Source organism: Peromyscus californicus, unplaced genomic scaffold (assembly GCF_007827085.1).
Source record: "Peromyscus californicus insignis strain IS unplaced genomic scaffold, ASM782708v3 Scaffold_12__1_contigs__length_115047231, whole genome shotgun sequence".
Classification (NCBI taxonomy): domain Eukaryota; kingdom Metazoa; phylum Chordata; class Mammalia; order Rodentia; family Cricetidae; genus Peromyscus; species Peromyscus californicus.
The window spans coordinates 3,041,499-3,058,829 of record NW_026294413.1 but is presented as its reverse complement, the minus strand read 5'-3'; the positions used below and the strand labels follow the sequence as shown (position 1 = coordinate 3,058,829).

Here is a 17,331-nt window from a genome sequence, read left to right as displayed (position 1 = left end):
TCAGCCAAGGCAAAGCAGTCAGAAAGGTAGAACACCCTATATTAACAATGATTCTCCTGCATTCACGTTCTGCAGGCAGAAGACCCAGGAAGAGGGGGCTAGAGAGCTGGCTCAGCAGTTAAGAGCACTTGCTGCTTATGCAGAAGCCCCCAGGGGTTCTGGTAGCCTTTTCTGACCTCCAAAGACACCAGGCATGCATGCAGTGCACATACATACATACAAGTAAGACATTCACACACATAAAATAAATCTTTAAAAAAATAAGACCCAGGAAAATGCTGGAGGATGTCTTTCTGTACACTGTGAACATATGTTATTCCCACTGGCTAATAAATAAGCTGCTTTGGTCTATGGCAAGGCAGCTTGGAGGCAGGCAGGAAATCCAGGGAGAGAGACAGGAAAGAGAAAGGCGGAATCTAGTGAGAAGCCAGCCTGATGCCCAGGGAACAACATGCCAGCAGACCGGTAAGCCACGGAATACGTGGCAAAACATAGATTAATAGAAATGGGTTAATTTAAGATATAAAAGCTAGGTAGCAAGAGGCCTGCCATAGACCATACAGTTTGTAAATAATATTAAGCCTCTGAGTGAGTATTTTATAAGTGGCTGTGGGACCGCAGGGCCAGGCAGGACTGGAGAAACCTTCCGGCTACAGGAGAGCAATGGTAACACACACACACACACACACACACACACACACACACACTGTAACTTTAAAAAGGGACCCGTTAACTATTTCAGATGAAGTGTATTACGTGTAACACGGTATGACACCTTCCATCCAGACACAGTTACCTGACACTATTCACACTTCCTTCACCAGCTACTGCTGCGGTTTTCATCAGATGAATTCTGGGATGGTTCATTTTGTTTCTGTCTCTTTCATCCTAATACTCCTCACACAGAAACATAAAACCCCTTTCTGGGCTTTGAGACTCATGAACGTCAATTACACCTTCGGTCTGGCCTGGGACTAATAAAACACACACACATCAGGAGATTCGGAGTGCAAATAGATGCTCCACATTCTGCTATGATCTGATTAGCGTGGTCTGTAAAGTTACTTGAGATGTAGACAAACAACGTCCAAGCAATTATTTCCTGCCATCAGGGGAAAATCCATTGGACCAGGAGTCAATAAAGCAGATTTTGTTCTGGCCTCTAACACTAGCTATGACCACAGACCATCTCTTACCCGCGATGGACCTCATCTGCCTCTAAAATTAGGAAGCTAGGCCAGTTAACCTGTAAGTGACCTTCCATCTCCAAAAAGTAAGCTCTCATATGCACGCCACCCATTTCTATCAGCCCAGAGAATTTGTGGTACTTTCCAGAAGGTTCAAGTTCAGCACTGAAGAGCTCTCACAAAACTGTGATCTGAAATGGTATCTTGGCCAGGCATAGTGGCTCATGTCTGTAATCCCAGCGCCCAGGAGCTTGAGGCAGGGGGACTGAGGCCCACCTGAACTACAGTGTAAGACTGTCTCAAAAAAGGAAATAATACATACAAAAATACACAGACACAGTCGCTAACCATTCTGCTAGAAGAAAACTAAAATGTAAATTTTAGCCATGTAACCGGAAATAAGTCACTTCCTTTCCCTGGCCTTCAGTTTCCCCACCAAAAAACAAAAATCAAAAAAACAGAAAATTAAAATCATCCAGATATTCCAGAGGCTCAGACAAGATGAGCTTTTGGTTGTTTGTTTGTTTTGGAGGGTTAGACATTATAGACATTATAAAGACATTATAAAACTACCAAACACAAAACTTCATGGTTTCACATGAGCCTCTTTTATAAGTAGTGAATTCAAGGTTCTTGGCTGTTTGACAAAGGCAGAGAGTGTGTGTGTGTGTGTGTGTGTGTGTGTGTGTGTGTGTGTGTGTGTGTGTGTGTTCAAGTGTGTACAGGTACATGTGGAAGCAGAAGCCAACCTCAGATATCATTCCTGTATGTGTGTGTGTGTGTATGTGTGTGTGTGTGTGTGTGTGTGTTCAAGTGTGTATAGGTAGGTACATGTGGAAACAGAAGCCAACCTCAGATGTCATTCCTCAGTGTGTGTGTATGTGTGTGTGTGTGTGTGTGTGTGTGTGTGTGTGTGTGTGTTCAAGTGTGTACAGGTACACGTGGAAGACAGAAGCCAACCTCAGATGTCATTCCTGAATGTGTGAGTGTGTGCGTGTGTGTTCAAGTGTGTACAGGTACATGTGGAAGCAGAAGCCAACCTCAGATGTCATTCCTCAGTGTGTGTGTGTGTGTGTGTGTGTGTGTGTGTGTGTGTGTGTGTATGTTCAAGTGTGCACAGGTACATGTGGAAACAGAAGCCAACCTCAGATGTCATTCCTCAGTGTGTGTGTGTGTGTGTGTGTGTGTGTGTGTGTGTGTGTTCAAGTGTGTACAGGTACACGTGGAAGACAAAAGCCAACTTCAGATGTCATTCCTCAGGTTCCATCCACTTTCTATTCTGAGGCCGGGTCTCTCACTGGGGGCTGAAACTCACCAATCAGAACAGGCTGCTGGGCCAGTGAGTCACAAACATTCTCCTGTCTCCACCTCCCCAGCAAACAGACTGCAAGCAGACACCAGCACACATAACCACTCAGGTTCTCACGCTTGCATGGTAAGCACAACAGTCTCAGGGTCTCCATTGCTGTGCAGAGACACGTGACCATGGAGACACGTGACCACGGAGCTCTTATAAAGAAAACATTTCATTGGGGTGGCGGCTTACAGTTCAGAGGTTCAGTCCACTCAAGTCATGGTGGGCACAGTGGCGTGTGGGCAGACACGGTGTTGGCGAAGGAGCTGGGAGTCCTTACATCTTGATCCTCAGGCAACAGGAAGTGGTCTGAGACACTGGGTGTCACTTGAGACTATATGAGACCTCAAAGCCTGCCTCCACAGTGACACACTTCCTCCAACAGGGCCACATCTCCTAACAGTGCCTCTCCCTATGAGCTGATGGGGACCAACTACATTCAAACCACCATATCAACTGAGCAATCTCCCCAAACCCAGCTGATAATATTTTGCTACCAAAATGCACATGTGACTTCACCTCAGGAACACATCACCATGCACACCCATACTGGCACTCACACCTCGGGAACACATCACCATGCACATCTGTGCAGGCACTCACACCTTGGAAACACATGGTGATGCACACCTGTACAGGAGCTCACACCTTGGGAACACATGGTCATGCACACCTGTACAGGAGCTCACACCTTGGAAACACATGGTCATGCACACCTGTACAGGAGCTCACACCTTGGAAACACATGGTCATGCACACCTGTACAGGAGCTCACACCTTGGGAACACATGGTCATGCACACCTGTACAGGAGCTCACACCTTGGGAACACATGGTCATGCACACCTGTACAGGAGCTAAGAGGCACATCCTTTCTTGATTATTAGTTCATGAAAGTCAAACACCCGAGAATCTTCAGACGTGCACAGAACATGCCACATTCCTGCCTTTTCCTGTATTTCCTTTCTTGCCGAGAGTTCACAGATACGGTTACCTGTACTCCGTCCTATACCCTGCCTCCTCCTTACTCAATATTATAAATGTGCATCAGGAATTGTTCTCCACAAGCAGCATGCTTAAGGATGATATGATCTGCCTCTCTCTTGTCCTCAGGACCAACAACACCAAGCACTCAGTGGGCACTTCCTGTGTGCCAAGCCCTACTCTAGTGCACATGCACTAAGTGCTTCACACACAGCTACTCAATTCCTCACAGAGATCTCCGGGGTAAGTACTATCAGGGTGTCCATTCTCCCGACGAAGAAACAGGACTAGGAAATGGAAGCACTAACTGGAGCCCCGAGCCCAGGTCTTACCCACTGCCATCCAGAGCAAGAGCACTGCCCTGGGCCACCAACACACCCTGAAGGAGCACTGTCACACTTTGCCATCACATCTGTGAGCTCAAGTGTTGTCACCGACAAAACGCTGCTTGTCCTTTCTCCAGGTAAGTCATTTTGTGTGCGGACTGCCATAACCTGTTTTTAACATGGTAAACATCCTTCATTACAGCATTTCCATATTTACAGGACTGAACATGCATTTTCTGCAAGACAAAATTCTAGGAGCTGCAGAGATGGCTCAGCGGTTAAGAGCGCTTACTGCTCTTGCAGTGGTCCCGGGTTCAGCTCCCAGCACAGACATAGTGGCTTACAACTGGCTGTAACTAGTTCCAGAAAATCTGACTGACGCATGCACTCACATACAGTCATACACATAAAACAGAGATAAACTTCTTAAAATTTCTGAAAGTACAATATGTTAAATAAAAACAGAGCTTTAGAATAGAACTCCAAGGGAGGCAAATGTGACCCCAGGTAGCTCATGCCTTCACCTGGACCTTCAATTTCAGGTTAACAGCCAGTAAATGAGAAGCGGTCACTGCCCACACACTATGTGAATTTTGCTTATCCCTGTAAACGAAGAAAGGGAGGGGAGCATGTACCATGACGACTCGAAGTTCTGACCAGATCATATGTGCCCTTATGGATCCAAATGTGGATCCACGGAAGATTTGAGCTACAAATGGGGGAAAAGCAAACAGGAAAAGAGTGAAAAGCAAGCAAATCCAGGTTTAAAAGAGACACACTACTATCCTAGTTCTTCTTCCGGGCTTGTGGGACTCGCTGTTTAATGAATGAAGAGCACCGCCAACGGTTAAGTGGGCCTCAGCTCACAGCAACCCTCCTGCCTCAGCTTCCTCACAGCTCGGGTGACAGGCATGCATCACCATTCCTGGCTGATGATTCTAATGGGCAGCATTTGACCTTTGCTATGTTTTCAGAAAAGTGATTTCCTAAGCACCTGGTGTAAAAGTCACACTTGGGTGCTCAACAAAGTTTGGGAAACAAATGGATGCTAAAAGAAAATGAGTCCTACTTTACATTCCAAATGTGCAGTCACTTTAAAATAGTACCCAGGTTAAGAGTGACCATCTGACCTGCATTTTCTAAAGTGAAGAAACACAGAGCCAACCACAGGATACACATCAGGGACCGCGGTGGAATCTCCCCGGGCGGCGATAAGAAACTAGCACGCTGGACTGCCTACCGTGAACACTAATCTGCCAACGGAGGTAAAGTGGAATAAAGTCAATAGAAAAGTGGGCCAAGGAAGGAAACTCGGAGGACCTGGGGAACTACGAGGGAGAAAATGAGACCTGGCAGGTGTATCATCTTTAGTGAATTTGTTTATTCACTGAGGGAAAAAATACTGCAGGACATGGTAGCTCATGCCCATAATCCCAGCACTCAGAAGCATAGGCTTGAGGGCCGGCCTAGACTACAAAATGGGGGCCAGGCCAGGCCTGGGCTACAGAGCAAGATCTTGTCTCAAAAAAAAAAAAAAAACCAAACTTGTACACACACATATGTATGTTCACTGAGATTCTGCTGTGTAGCAGGCACTGGGAAAAACACAGTAAACCAACTGTCAGAGAGAGATTATTAAATTTGTATACATATAAGCATAAATCATGCTGCACAGCACACAGGAAAAGGACAGAGCAGGAGGGGGCCATCTCAGCGGACAGGCAGGCGGAGTACAGATGCAGAGAACAAGAGCCAAGCCTGGCAGCAGAGAGGGACGGGGCAGGGGGGGTAATTACTACCCCAGCAGCTCGAAAACCTGCTGCTGAGGCTGGCATGATGACCAGGGGGGAGGGGTGCCTCCTAAGAAGCACCCTAGACACCAAGGGCCGTAGCAAGCACTGGGTGTCTTCAAGATGGAGCACCAAACCTGGGGTGCTCCAGGATGGGGCAAGGATAGGGTGAGAGCCAGGCCCAGAGAAGAGGGACCCTGGCCCCAGCTCTACAGGGCAGGAGACAGAGAGAAGGGGATGCCAGACTGTAGTGCCATCCATACGGCTTACCAAAGATTTGAGTTCTGCTTTGCAGGCCTGCAGAAAGGCCTGCCACTGTTGGGCATGGAGATACCTGTCTTTTTTTTTTTTTTTTTTTTTTTTTTTTTTTTGGTTTTTCGAGACAGGGTTTCTCTGTGTAGCTTTGCGCCTTTCCTGGAACTCACTTGGTAGCCCAGGCTGGCCTCGAACTCACAGAGATCCGCCTGGCTCTGCCTCCCGAGTGCTGGGATTAAAGGCGTGCGCCACCACCGCCCGGCGGAGATACCTGTCTTAATCCGAGCATGAAGGAGGGAAGCGGAAGCAGGAAGACCATGAGCCCAAGGTCATCATCCACCACAAAGCAAAAACTCAGGATCAGGCTGGACCGCATTACCAGACTACCTCAAAACACACACGCAGAGGATCGAAGAATTGCCCTTTGCTGCCCTTTGGAGTTAGGTGTGGCCACAAGACGTCCTTTAGCCAATTAGATACATGAGCATGGTAAGCCAGGTCACCACACTCCTTTTTTTCTCCACAAAGATTCAAGATGCATTCAAGATGGTGGCTGTTTGCATCAACCCGGGTCACAGGACAGGGTCACCTGGGCACCCAACCTACTCTCAGTGTTGAGGCAGTGTGATGAGAACACCATGTGGCTCTAAGGCACTGAGACGTGGGGTTCTCAGACCATAAGGACTGAGTCATGACGTGACAGACCCTGAGGAGCAGAGAGTCAGAGTCAACAGTGATAAGACAATGTTCCTCATTAGGAAAAATAAAAATGGCCAATCATCGTCTAGCACACACCTTTAGTCCCACAGCACTCAGGAAGCTGAGGGAAGCGCATCTCTGTGAATCCGAAGCCAACCTTGTCAACATAGTGGGTTCCAGGCCAGCCAGGACTACAAAGTGAGACCCTGTCTATAAAAACAAAGACAAAAACGTAAAAAGGACTCCGATTTGAGATGAAAAGTGAGAATGTATGACTTATCACCGCCAAGCTCAAGCACTGATAGGAAAGCCGAGGACAGGTGCCAGAAGATAACGGAAGAGCAGAGCTTAGCCAGGGACCACCTCACACTGAGCTAAAGCTTCTGAAAGCCCAGTGAGGGGAGACTGGATTCCCCAGGCCAGCACAGCATCCCTGTGGCAGGCCGGGCACAGCAGGGGCAGAGTGAGGATGGTAGCAGTGGGGACACAGGGAGCAAGGGGTCAGAGAGAGGACAGTGGTGTCAAGGTGAGGACAGAGGTCAATCACAGAGGCCAGGGAGCTGGGGGTGACGAGGACACAGGCAGACCCAGGGAGTGAACAAGAAAGCAGGTTTCAAAGCTCAAAGGAAGGTTCCACAGCCATGAGCGACCAAGGCCTTAGAGAGAACCCAGCGTCTGTGACGTCTACAGTCAGCCTCTCAGCTAACGCCCAGATCTCAACCTTTCTTTCCCTACTTTGTTCAATCTGAGGGGCTTCATCTCTTTTTTTTCTAGATAACATAGAATTGCAGGTGCTCACACATACAACAGGAATGAAATTAACTGGTCTTCCTGAAAAAAACTATACAAAATGACGTCCATGGTGCAGCCCGCTTACCATGTATCACAGTACCTTCTCATTCACCTCTCCTGCCAATAAATCTCAAAACAGTAAAGTAATCACAAATCGTAGGACTAGGGAAAGGGCATGGGGGATAAAAAGACAACATATGACCTTTCTATAGCCCTATATCCAAAAGACATGAACCATCACCACGCTGCAATCGAGTTCACGTTGAAGGCTACACAGGCACCACAGGTACCATAGGCAGACAGATTTGTGCTAGAGAAAATGTTACCACAGGAACACCCTTTCAAGCTCATTCTTATGAAACTACATCCCCTATCACACTGGACGGCTTATGTCCAAACTCATGTGTTTGTTTGTTTTTTATTTTATAACTGAGTTTCTTTGGAATGAACATACATTGTGGCTAAATAGTTTTTCTTCCTATCCCTCCCAATGTTCTTTATTGCACTGCATAGACTTGGTAAAATCCTATCTTATAAAATCATACTTATAAATATTCCAACCTGGATTTTACTTCCTTTAATAGTGATTTTAGCTCCAACCACGCACATTTACTAAATCTTAGCAATGTGTCAGACAATGTTCTTGGAGCTTTGACAGGATTTACTCATTTTATCCACAAAGCTCTGAATCAGTACTATGGGTACACCCACTTTTCACACATGAAATTTTGGGCTCTCAGAAGCTCAGCACTATTCACGTTACATACGGTGAGTGACAAAGCAAGGGTGTACCATATGAGAGAGCCCTGCCCAAAGCCTGAGATTAACCCACAGCCTTCCATGCTATCTCGTAAGGACATTCTCAGGTCGGTCTTGGAACACAGAGCTTTGGCAGCTTTTAAACCGGCCCACGTTTTATTTAGACCGCTGTACGACCTTTACCCAGTTTGCACACGGTCAGCATTTCACACGTTCTGCCATAAATGAACAACACTGACTCCAGTGCACATTTCAGGCCAGAAGTGTCTGTAATCTTAAATACTGGGCCATGGAATGGGAGCGTGCTAAGGTTCTCGATGTGTGTATGTGTGTAACAAAGTGCAAAGGGGTTACAGCACCCATCGAGTTATAAAACTCCAGGAGACGCAGTTCTCACAAAATACCATATGAACAGAGATCCTGCAAATACATCTTCTATATCAGCAAATCTGGCAGGCAGAAACAGTATCTTATTTGGTTAACTTTTTTATTAGCAAGAATAAATGCGTTGTTGTTGTTTTGTTATAAATTGGCTAACTGTAGCCCCCTCTTTGGGGACCTCCCTATTAACCGATGACTTCGGCTTTTCATTTCTGCTGGAGTGCTTTTCTTCTTAAAACTTTGTGTAAGGTTCATAAGATTTTTAAAATAAGGTGTAATTACATCATTTCCCTCTTATCTCTTTCCTCACCCACCCCACGCCATGTTCACCCCTACTCCCTTCTCAAATTCAAGACCTCTTCGTATTATCTGCGCCATCCATTTAGTGTTTCTCACACATACATGATTTCAGGACTGTCTAGATGGTACTGGGTAACCAATTACAGGCTCGTCCCTGGAGAAGACTCTCACAACACTTTTTTTTTTTTTTTTTAATGTAGCACAGCAGATATTGACAGATGACGCCAGAGGACAAGCGCTGTCTCTGAGTTTACTGACTGTTAACCAGATGGCACTTGTGACACAAAACAGAAGTTTAACAGTGAGGTAAGGAGGCAGCAGTCAGAGTGGCTAAAAGTTGAGGGTGAAAAGTTCAAGACCCGGCCCTTCCACCTATGGGATGGCCTGAGAGGACTTAACCTTCCCACGAGTGACATTCTCACAGGCATCAGAGAACATCATACGTGTAACATAAATGCTGGCTCCAGATTTACTATTATCAAGATATCCAGTCCTCCCTACACTAAGAAAATAAAAGCTCACATTTGTAAGTAGCTCTGCATGCCTTGTGTGGGAGCTTTTGGTTGTTTTACAGGTCTTACTGTGTGGCCCTGGTTGCCTGGAATGCACAGATCTGCCAGCCTCTGCCTCACCAGTCCTAGAATTGAAGGTATATACAACCATGCCCATCCTGCATATTTTTCTTAAAATCTTTTGGTAAGTGACTTTTGGGACAGGCTCTCATTCTGTAGCCCAGGCTAGCCTCAAAGGCATGATGCTTCTCCTACCTCAGTCTCCTGAGCTGGGGTTACAGGTATGAATCAGCATGGCGGACTCTGAACTACACATCTAACTTGGTTTCAGTAGTGCTCCTGCACACTGTCATCCGTCTTACCGTAGGTGACTGCAGTGTCTGCCTCTTCAGAATGCGTACTCCAACCAGACAAAGAACTGCTGGGGCAGCATCTTCTCGGCACCCAGCAGTGCCCGAGCCCAGAATAAACATCTAGTATGTGGGTAACAGTTTCACAAATTCTTTCCTCCCCATTCAACCAAATTCAAGGCATTACTCATGTACAGACTGCCCCTAACAGTCAAAGGCACCAGGAACTAAAGAAATGGAACCTGCTGCTGATTATCTGGCTGGAGATGGGCCTCCACCCTGCTTCCTGTATTTTGGGACATTTCTGTTTGTCAGGACTCCACCAGAAGGTGGAGAAAGACAGGGCGAGTTCAGCTGTCAGTGTACTAACATATCTGATTTAAGTTATAGCCAAAAATGAGGTTTTTTCTTATCTGAGGATTTCAAAGAACATCCCTAACTCGGGTCTCGGGTTACCTCAGATAACACGGGATGGCCGAGGGAGACCTCAAGCACAGAGTGCAGGATATTATCTCCCCACGCCTCTGGCCTGCCTTCCTTCTCTAGTAACACAAAAGAAAAGCCAGGGATGACCTGACCTGGGTCACTTCACATTGCTGCATCTCAACATCTCAAAGGGGTGTGGAATGGTATCCTTGGCAAGGGCTTGACATCCGAGGAGAGTCTGAAGCAGAACATACCGAGATAAGATCGGTAAGGACATAGAGACAGGCAGCCAGATGACTTGTATGTCAATACCCAAGTGTAAGGCAAACCTAGCCGGAGTGTCATGACACTCAGATCTTTCAAAGAAAGGCTCCTCTGACTGCTTTGGTGGTATATTCTTAGATTTGGGCCATTACGACATTGTCGTTAACACAGCTGACAGTCCAGAGTTAAAATTCCTTCAGGAATTCAAAAGCAATCACAACTCGACCCTGAGACAGGTAAGCATGCATTTTAAACCCCAGGCCCTCAGCCCTCTCAACTATTCTAAATCATGGAAAGCAAATTCTGTATTTGTGAAGATTCTCGATCATAACCAAAAAAATCAAAGATTCCTTTTCCTACAGATAGGAACGTCTCCAGTTTATTTGTACTACTCATAAAATCTCTTAGAATCAAAGCCTGTTGAGTTCGGGTGAAAGGCTCTAAAAACAATCTAGTCCAACCCGCTAACAGAGCAAGAGCCCTGAGGTCCAGAGAAAGGGCAACAAACAGCTGCCAGGATGCAGGCTGGCCCTCACAGCTTGAACTGCACTGTCCGCTTCCCTTCCCAGCAGCTCTAAATACCACGCCCACTCCACAGATGGGGAAACTGAGGCCTACGAGGTTAAGTTACATACCTAGGAAGGTGCCGTTGATAAGGGACAGAGCTAGAAACACAACCCATGCTCTGAACTGCTAAACTTCAAGGATTAGACACTAGAGCTACCCTCACGGAGTCGTTCTCCAATGTAAATACGGCTAAGGTTCACAAGTAAGCTAAGCATATTTTCAAAGGCCTGCAAAACTTTTGCGAACCTTTAAAAAGCAATCAAATGCATTTTTTAATCTAAGGAATTTGAAAAACACATTATTAGTGTCATTTTAAAAAAAAGCATCACAGTCATGTAAGTAACTATTCCTAGTTTCTAAAAATAAATACTAGATATAAAGAGGTAAGATGTGTTAAAAGGCCTGAAACTCACAACACCAGGAAGGGAGAGAAAAGGAGGGGGACGGAGTGGGGAGGGGGAGGGAGGGGGAGCGAGGGAGGGAGGGAAGATAAACCAAATTGGGCAAAATCTTGGGAATTATTTAGTCCAGATGACAAAACAAAGGTTCACCCCAGTAGTCTCGATTTTCATATTTATGTACGTGTGTGTTTATGTATCAATATTTATTCTTAAGCGTCTCAAATTAATACAGAATGATTTAGAAAAGCCCGAAGATCTGAGTCTGTAAAAGGGAGGGACCTACTGAACAGGGACCTGCTTGTATCTGTATAAGCACGTCACTCTCTTACTTCCAAGTTCTGACTGTTGCAACCTTTCTTCTGCACAGAACTGTTTCACTCATTAGTATGTGAGGCCTGGGAAGAGCCAGTTAGATCTGGGCGTCGCTAATGGTCTTGGCTTCCTCAGGACTGCTTTTAGGAGTCAGCTGGTGAGAAATATTTACTGAGCATATGGTACGCTGTGGACATCAGGATAGCCCTAACCCAAGTTACCAAAAGAAGAACCAATTTTCACCTAAGCATGTACAGATGGACCAAGTCGTGGTAGCTGCTCAGCCTCCTGAGAGAATGGGATCACCTTAGGTCCTCACAGGACAGAGACGGGCCGGAATCTATGTGACAGGTGTACCTGCTGTGACTTCCTGGCAGACCCAGGGGCAGCAAGAGGAAGAGAGTAGAAGGTGAGGTTTCTGGGTAATTTTTAGCGTCTTGACAGCGCTCCCAGACCCCTCCCTGGACTGCATCCCCCATCCAGCCCAGGAGCCTTCCCTGCACCTAAGATGGTTCTTCTGCTTCCTTGTATTTTGTAATTATTTCATCACAGAATTCATCAGACAGGTGGTCACAGACATACACACAGACAAGATTGAGAGTTGAGACACCAGCAAGGTGTCTGGCTATTCATATTTACTAAAATGTCAGCCGATCAAGGCAGCAGAAGCAGGTCACACATGGGAGTACTATCGTCAACACTGTCCGCAGGTCATCCTCACACAGGACACAGACAGTCAAGGACTGCAGCACATGGGTGATTAGTGGTGTCAGCCTATGTTATCATCTGCGTTCTCCCTAAACGGCTTATACAACTGGTAACTTCTCCCCAGGGAGTGGGGGGCACTATGGAAATCACAGCACAATAAAATGTTTAATTGATTCTACTTTCTTCCTAACATCCCTGATGAGCACAGCACCCCGATTAAGAAAGAGTTCTAGCTAAGAGGAGAGATACCACTGAGGTTGATGGGTTTTTTTCTCCTTTGACACACTCTCCCGGGCAACTCCAGAAAGCTAACAAGCAATGGTGCTTCGGCAACAGAAGATAGCCAGGGTTATCAAAGAGAAGGCCCGTTCCGTTCCCAGCATCTGCTCTATCCTTCAACTGATCATCGTCGATGAAACTGAAAAATAAAACCCGTTTATCACAGATCAAACTGAAGTTTGAAAAATCTAGGGTGAGTTAGCAGGTCTGGCAAAGGACAGAAAACTCAAACTGAGCAGACTGGATATGGAAATCAGCACCAACCTCCACCAAAACCATTCATGCAATCCTGTCTGCCCAGGAAGGGCATCGATCTGCCACTATGCCAAGCATCTGCCCTGTATTCATCAACAGCGTTCCCTGGCAGTCCCACACACACAGCACCACAAAGGCCACAGACGATGACTTCCCAGGCCCATCTCCTCACATGTTCCAACGAACACACCCACAAACAAGTCCCCTTCAAGAAAACAAACGCGAAGAGCTGCTAAAAGTTTCCAGCTGCCCTGAGGAGCTCCCTCCAAGCACAGACTGCTGCTCTCCCGGCACCAGCCCAGCGATCTGAGCGTGCCCTCTTTTCCAAATACAGCAGGGCCGTCCCTGGCTGTGGAAAAGTTGATTTTGAAAACTTCACCTTCCTCACACCCAGAGGCCTGTTCTCCCAAGAGCTGATGCCAAGAATAGGTTCATCTTGGTTTGCCTTGCTCTGCTAGCCTCAAATCCCCAGACTTCAAAGCAATTTGTAACGAGGATGAGATGAGCAAGTCCACCCCTAACCGGTCATAATAAGCCTCGGGACGCCAGCTCACGACACTGGGCAGAGATGTGTCCACCCGAAGCATCCGCGGGAACATCTCCACGCTGAACCCCCGGCTGGGTGGGAAAGACCTCACCTCATTTTCACGCTGCCGGGGCCAGGACATCTGCCAACACCCCCCTCCCCCCAGAACACCGACGGGGGGGGGGGGAGGACGAGTAACTTCCCAGTTGGCAGAGGACAGGTAACGTGGGGGCAGGGAAGTGGACAGAGGGCGGAAATTTCCCAAGAGGAGAGGAAGAGCCCAGGGAGGGCAAGCTCAGACTCTGGAAGTTGCGCCTCCCCCCCCCCCCCCGCCCCCAAGAGCTCTCCCTGCTGCCCGGCTCTCCCACCACTCTCCTGTCCCTCTCTGCCCCGGATTTACCCGGGCACCAGCCAGGCCCGCCCGCCACCTGCGCGCCTCGCTCACCAGGAGCACGGAGCCGCGCACCACCTCCGACACGCTCTGCCGCAGCTCCGCCGCCGTGCCCGGCTTGCTCAGCGCCCGGGTGAACTTCCGAGTCTCCGCTGACGCGGGTTGCGGCTGCTGCGCCATCCTCCGGCCGCAGCCGCCGCGGGCCCCGGAGCGCGCGGTCCCGCCCGGTCGCGCCGCCGCCAGGTGCGCCCCCGGCACGGGAACCCGGGTCCCTGCCGGGTCGTCAGGCGCAGCAGCCCAGGCCACGCCCTCTGTGCCGCGTCACGCCCCGAGGTGTCCTCCCCGGGCTCCTGTGCCTGCGGCGGCGCCTGGACTCACTCGGTGCGATCTTGAGTGCAGCGCCCGCTGCGGCTCCCCCATGCCACCAACCTCGGCCAGCGGCCGCCTCCTAGGGGCGGGGTGTCCGGCGGGGTGGGGCGGGGCGGGCCGAGGTGGGGTGGGGCGGAGCGAGGCGGGGTGGGGCGGGGCGAGCGGCAAGGGCGGGAACCCCGGAACAGCCCCGGAGGGCACCGACCCTGAGCGCCTGCAAGCAGGTCCCCGGAGAAACTGTGCAGGCCTCACGGAGCCCTTGAGGGTCCGGGCTCGGTGGCACCATGATGCCCCGGACCTAGCATCCAGCAAAGTAGTCTTTATTTATGTGACACGGAGAAGACACAAGTCCTCTCCTTGGAGACCGTGACCGCGCGGATCTGGGTCACCTTAGTGTCCCCAGACGTCGGGCCGGCGGTGGAACTGCACGGCATTGATCAGGACGGGGCGCAGGACCCAACGCAGACCTCGGCCCGCGCGCCGCGTCCCCTCGGGCGCCAGTAGGACTCCTGCACCTCTGTTATCCCGGCTGCAGCCTGAGGACAGCGGGCTGCAAGGGGCTGATGTGACTCAGAAGCACCGCCACCCGGCTGCACCTCGGTGCGAGCATGGGAACCCCGGAGTCGTCGCTGCCGACGCGTGCCTCCGAGAGGACCGTCTCGCGCAGCCTTTCCCGCTCTCCCCCAAAGCGCCCTTCTCTCCCCTAAAGCATGGGGACACAGCCTAATCCTAGCCAGGTGGGGAGACCTGGAGGGAACCCGAGTGCGGCGCTCCGCCTACAGCGCATGCTCCGTGGCTTCGGTCTGGGCGGGGTCTCCGGCCCAAAGCCTGTCTTCAGGGAGGCTCCACTGATTGGTCCGGCTGCTCAAGCCACACCCACCCCCGGATAGACAGCGTCCTACCTGCCTGGTCCGCCACCAGGTTTGGGGGCCTTGAAAACCAGGGCTGGGGAGAGGTGGCGGTTCCTCAGGATACCTCCTGATCAAGTTCCTGGAGACTTTTTGGAAAAAAAAATTGGAATCGCGACCCACCTCACCAAAAAGCCAAAACCCTGGCCTAAAGCTGATTTTAAAGTGGAAGGGAAAATATACCCTGTTTAGAGGGCAAAACACCTCCATTCTGGACTTAATAAGCGGGCCTGGCACGTTAAGACTCAGAGCTCGGGCATGCAATTGGTACTCGATAAATGCTTGCTGGAATGGATTTTTTTCCCCTACTGAATTGAGTCCACAGGATGTAACACTGAACGAGACTACCAGTTTGAAAGATTTAAGAAAAAAATTCCTTGATTAAGTTTTTAGTTTGGGTTACATGTGTGGGCCTGCGCACCTAATTTGTAGTGCTCACGGAGGCCAGAAACTTCAGGCTTTTTTTACTTACTTTTTTTTTTTTTTTTTTTTGGTTTTTCGAGGCAAGTTTTCTCTATGTAGCTTTGCGCCTTTCCTGGAACTTGCTTTGTAGACCAGGCTGGCCTCGAACTCACAGAGATCCGCCTGGCTCGGCCTCCTGAGTGCTGGGATTAAAGGCGTGCGCCACCACCGCCCGGCTTACTTTTTTTTTTTTTTTTTTTTTTAATTACACACCAGATTTTTTTTTCTCCTCTGTGAAAAGCTGGAATGGCCTAGACATTTCTCAGAGTAGAGCTACGTGATAATAGATAGAGCCGGGGACAGGCCAACCACTCCCTGCTATTTGGGGGGAAAACTATCGCTGTTTTGTCTGACTGTCCACCGCTTGTGTTTGTGGCTCTGAGCAACGCTGGAGATGGCAGCCTTGTTACGTGAACTGAGATACTAGTCTGAATCATGAAGCTCTCTGAACTCAGCAGTCTGAGAAGTACTAGCAAAGCAAACCGGACCCCAGCTGTGTCACACCGGTGCTAACAGGTTTTAACTCAAAATGATTTGGGTCTGGCTCATAGGTCAGTCTTCAAAGATGAATTCTCTCCAGTTTTATTTTTCTGTTTGAATTTTTTTGTTTTCTTGAAACAGGGTCTCTGTAGCCCAGGCTGTCTCCAGATTCAGGGCAATCCTCCTGCTTCAACTTCCCAAGTCCTGGGATTGCTACTGCAAACTATGACACCTAAGTACAAATGCTTTTTAAAATCCCAGTCGGTTCATTGTGGTGTCGCACCTTTAATCCCAGCACTCAGAAGGCAGTGGCAGGCAGATCTGAGTTCAAGGCCAGCCTGGTCTACATGGCCAGTTCCAGGACAGCAAGGCTCTGTAGAGAGACCTGTCTTTAAAAAAGAAAAAAAAAACATCTCAGAGTTGTATTACCCTGTCACCAGCTCTTTCCTGGATAGACAGGCAGGGGGAGGTCCGTCAGCTCAAGAAAAAGGGCAGGAAATGCCACTCATCAGCAGATACGGCTTGAAGTCTTTCTGGAGTGAACAGATGACCTCTCCCTGCAAACAGGGCACCAACGACAGGCCCTCTGATGACATGGAAGTCCTGCTTGGGGAAATATTGCGTTTACCGGCTCATCCTCTTGTGTAAGGGGCTACTTCCAGAAGCATCATCGTTCTCTCGAAGCAACTACACCTCCCTCGGCTCTCAGTTCAGCAAGCACGAGGAATTCTGGAAACCTATCTTCTCGAGAGCTGGCAAGGGTCACGCGCGTTTAGGGCAGTTGCGTAGAGCTGCTGAGAAGTGCAGGAGAGGGTGCTGGCACCTCCTGGGGGGTGGGGATCCAGTTCCTGTCTATGCTCCTTTCTTCTATGAGGAAATGTCAGCGTTCACAAGGCCCCATCTTGATTTGATGGTCCTTGCCAGCAGTCACAGCTGCTCTGATGGAGATGATGGCCGTTAGCTCCAAGGACAGCCCTACAATTCAGGTGCTCCTGGTGGGTGGTGTTTAGGATGTGGCAGAAGATGCCAACGTCTTTTTTATCTAGAGGGAGGAACCTGATCTTTTCCAAAACTAAAAGGAAGTTTCCTTTGTGTTGGTGATGGTTCTAGTGAGCACTGAAGACGTGTAATTATAATCAGGCTTGAGATTTTTGCATATAAATGACTAGTGTAGAAAAGTATTTACAGTTCAAGCATTTACCCATCTTTTAATGACCTTCTTGCATTATGTCTTGTTCGCCTTAAGATATGCACATGTTCTAATGGCATATTAGTTTTGTTTTGTTTCTGAAAGT

General features: G+C 48.8%; 1 protein-coding gene across 6 annotated transcripts in view; it reads right to left on the bottom strand.

Annotated features, from left to right (window-relative positions):
- Dock9 (dedicator of cytokinesis 9) overlaps window positions 1-14,218 on the bottom strand; it is a 278,642-nt gene extending 264,424 nt beyond the window's left edge. For 2 of the 6 annotated variants that reach the window (XM_052732434.1, XM_052732435.1), the window contains exon 1: window positions 13,872-14,214. In XM_052732434.1, the coding sequence (XP_052588394.1) occupies window positions 13,872-13,997 (126 nt within the window). In that variant the 5' untranslated portion in view covers window positions 13,998-14,214. Of the gene's footprint in view, window positions 1-13,871 lie in introns of all 6 variants that reach the window. The other 4 variants (XM_052732426.1, XM_052732428.1, XM_052732430.1 and 1 more) reach the window with 4 other exon arrangements.
- Between the last annotated feature and the right edge of the window lie 3,113 nt (window positions 14,219-17,331).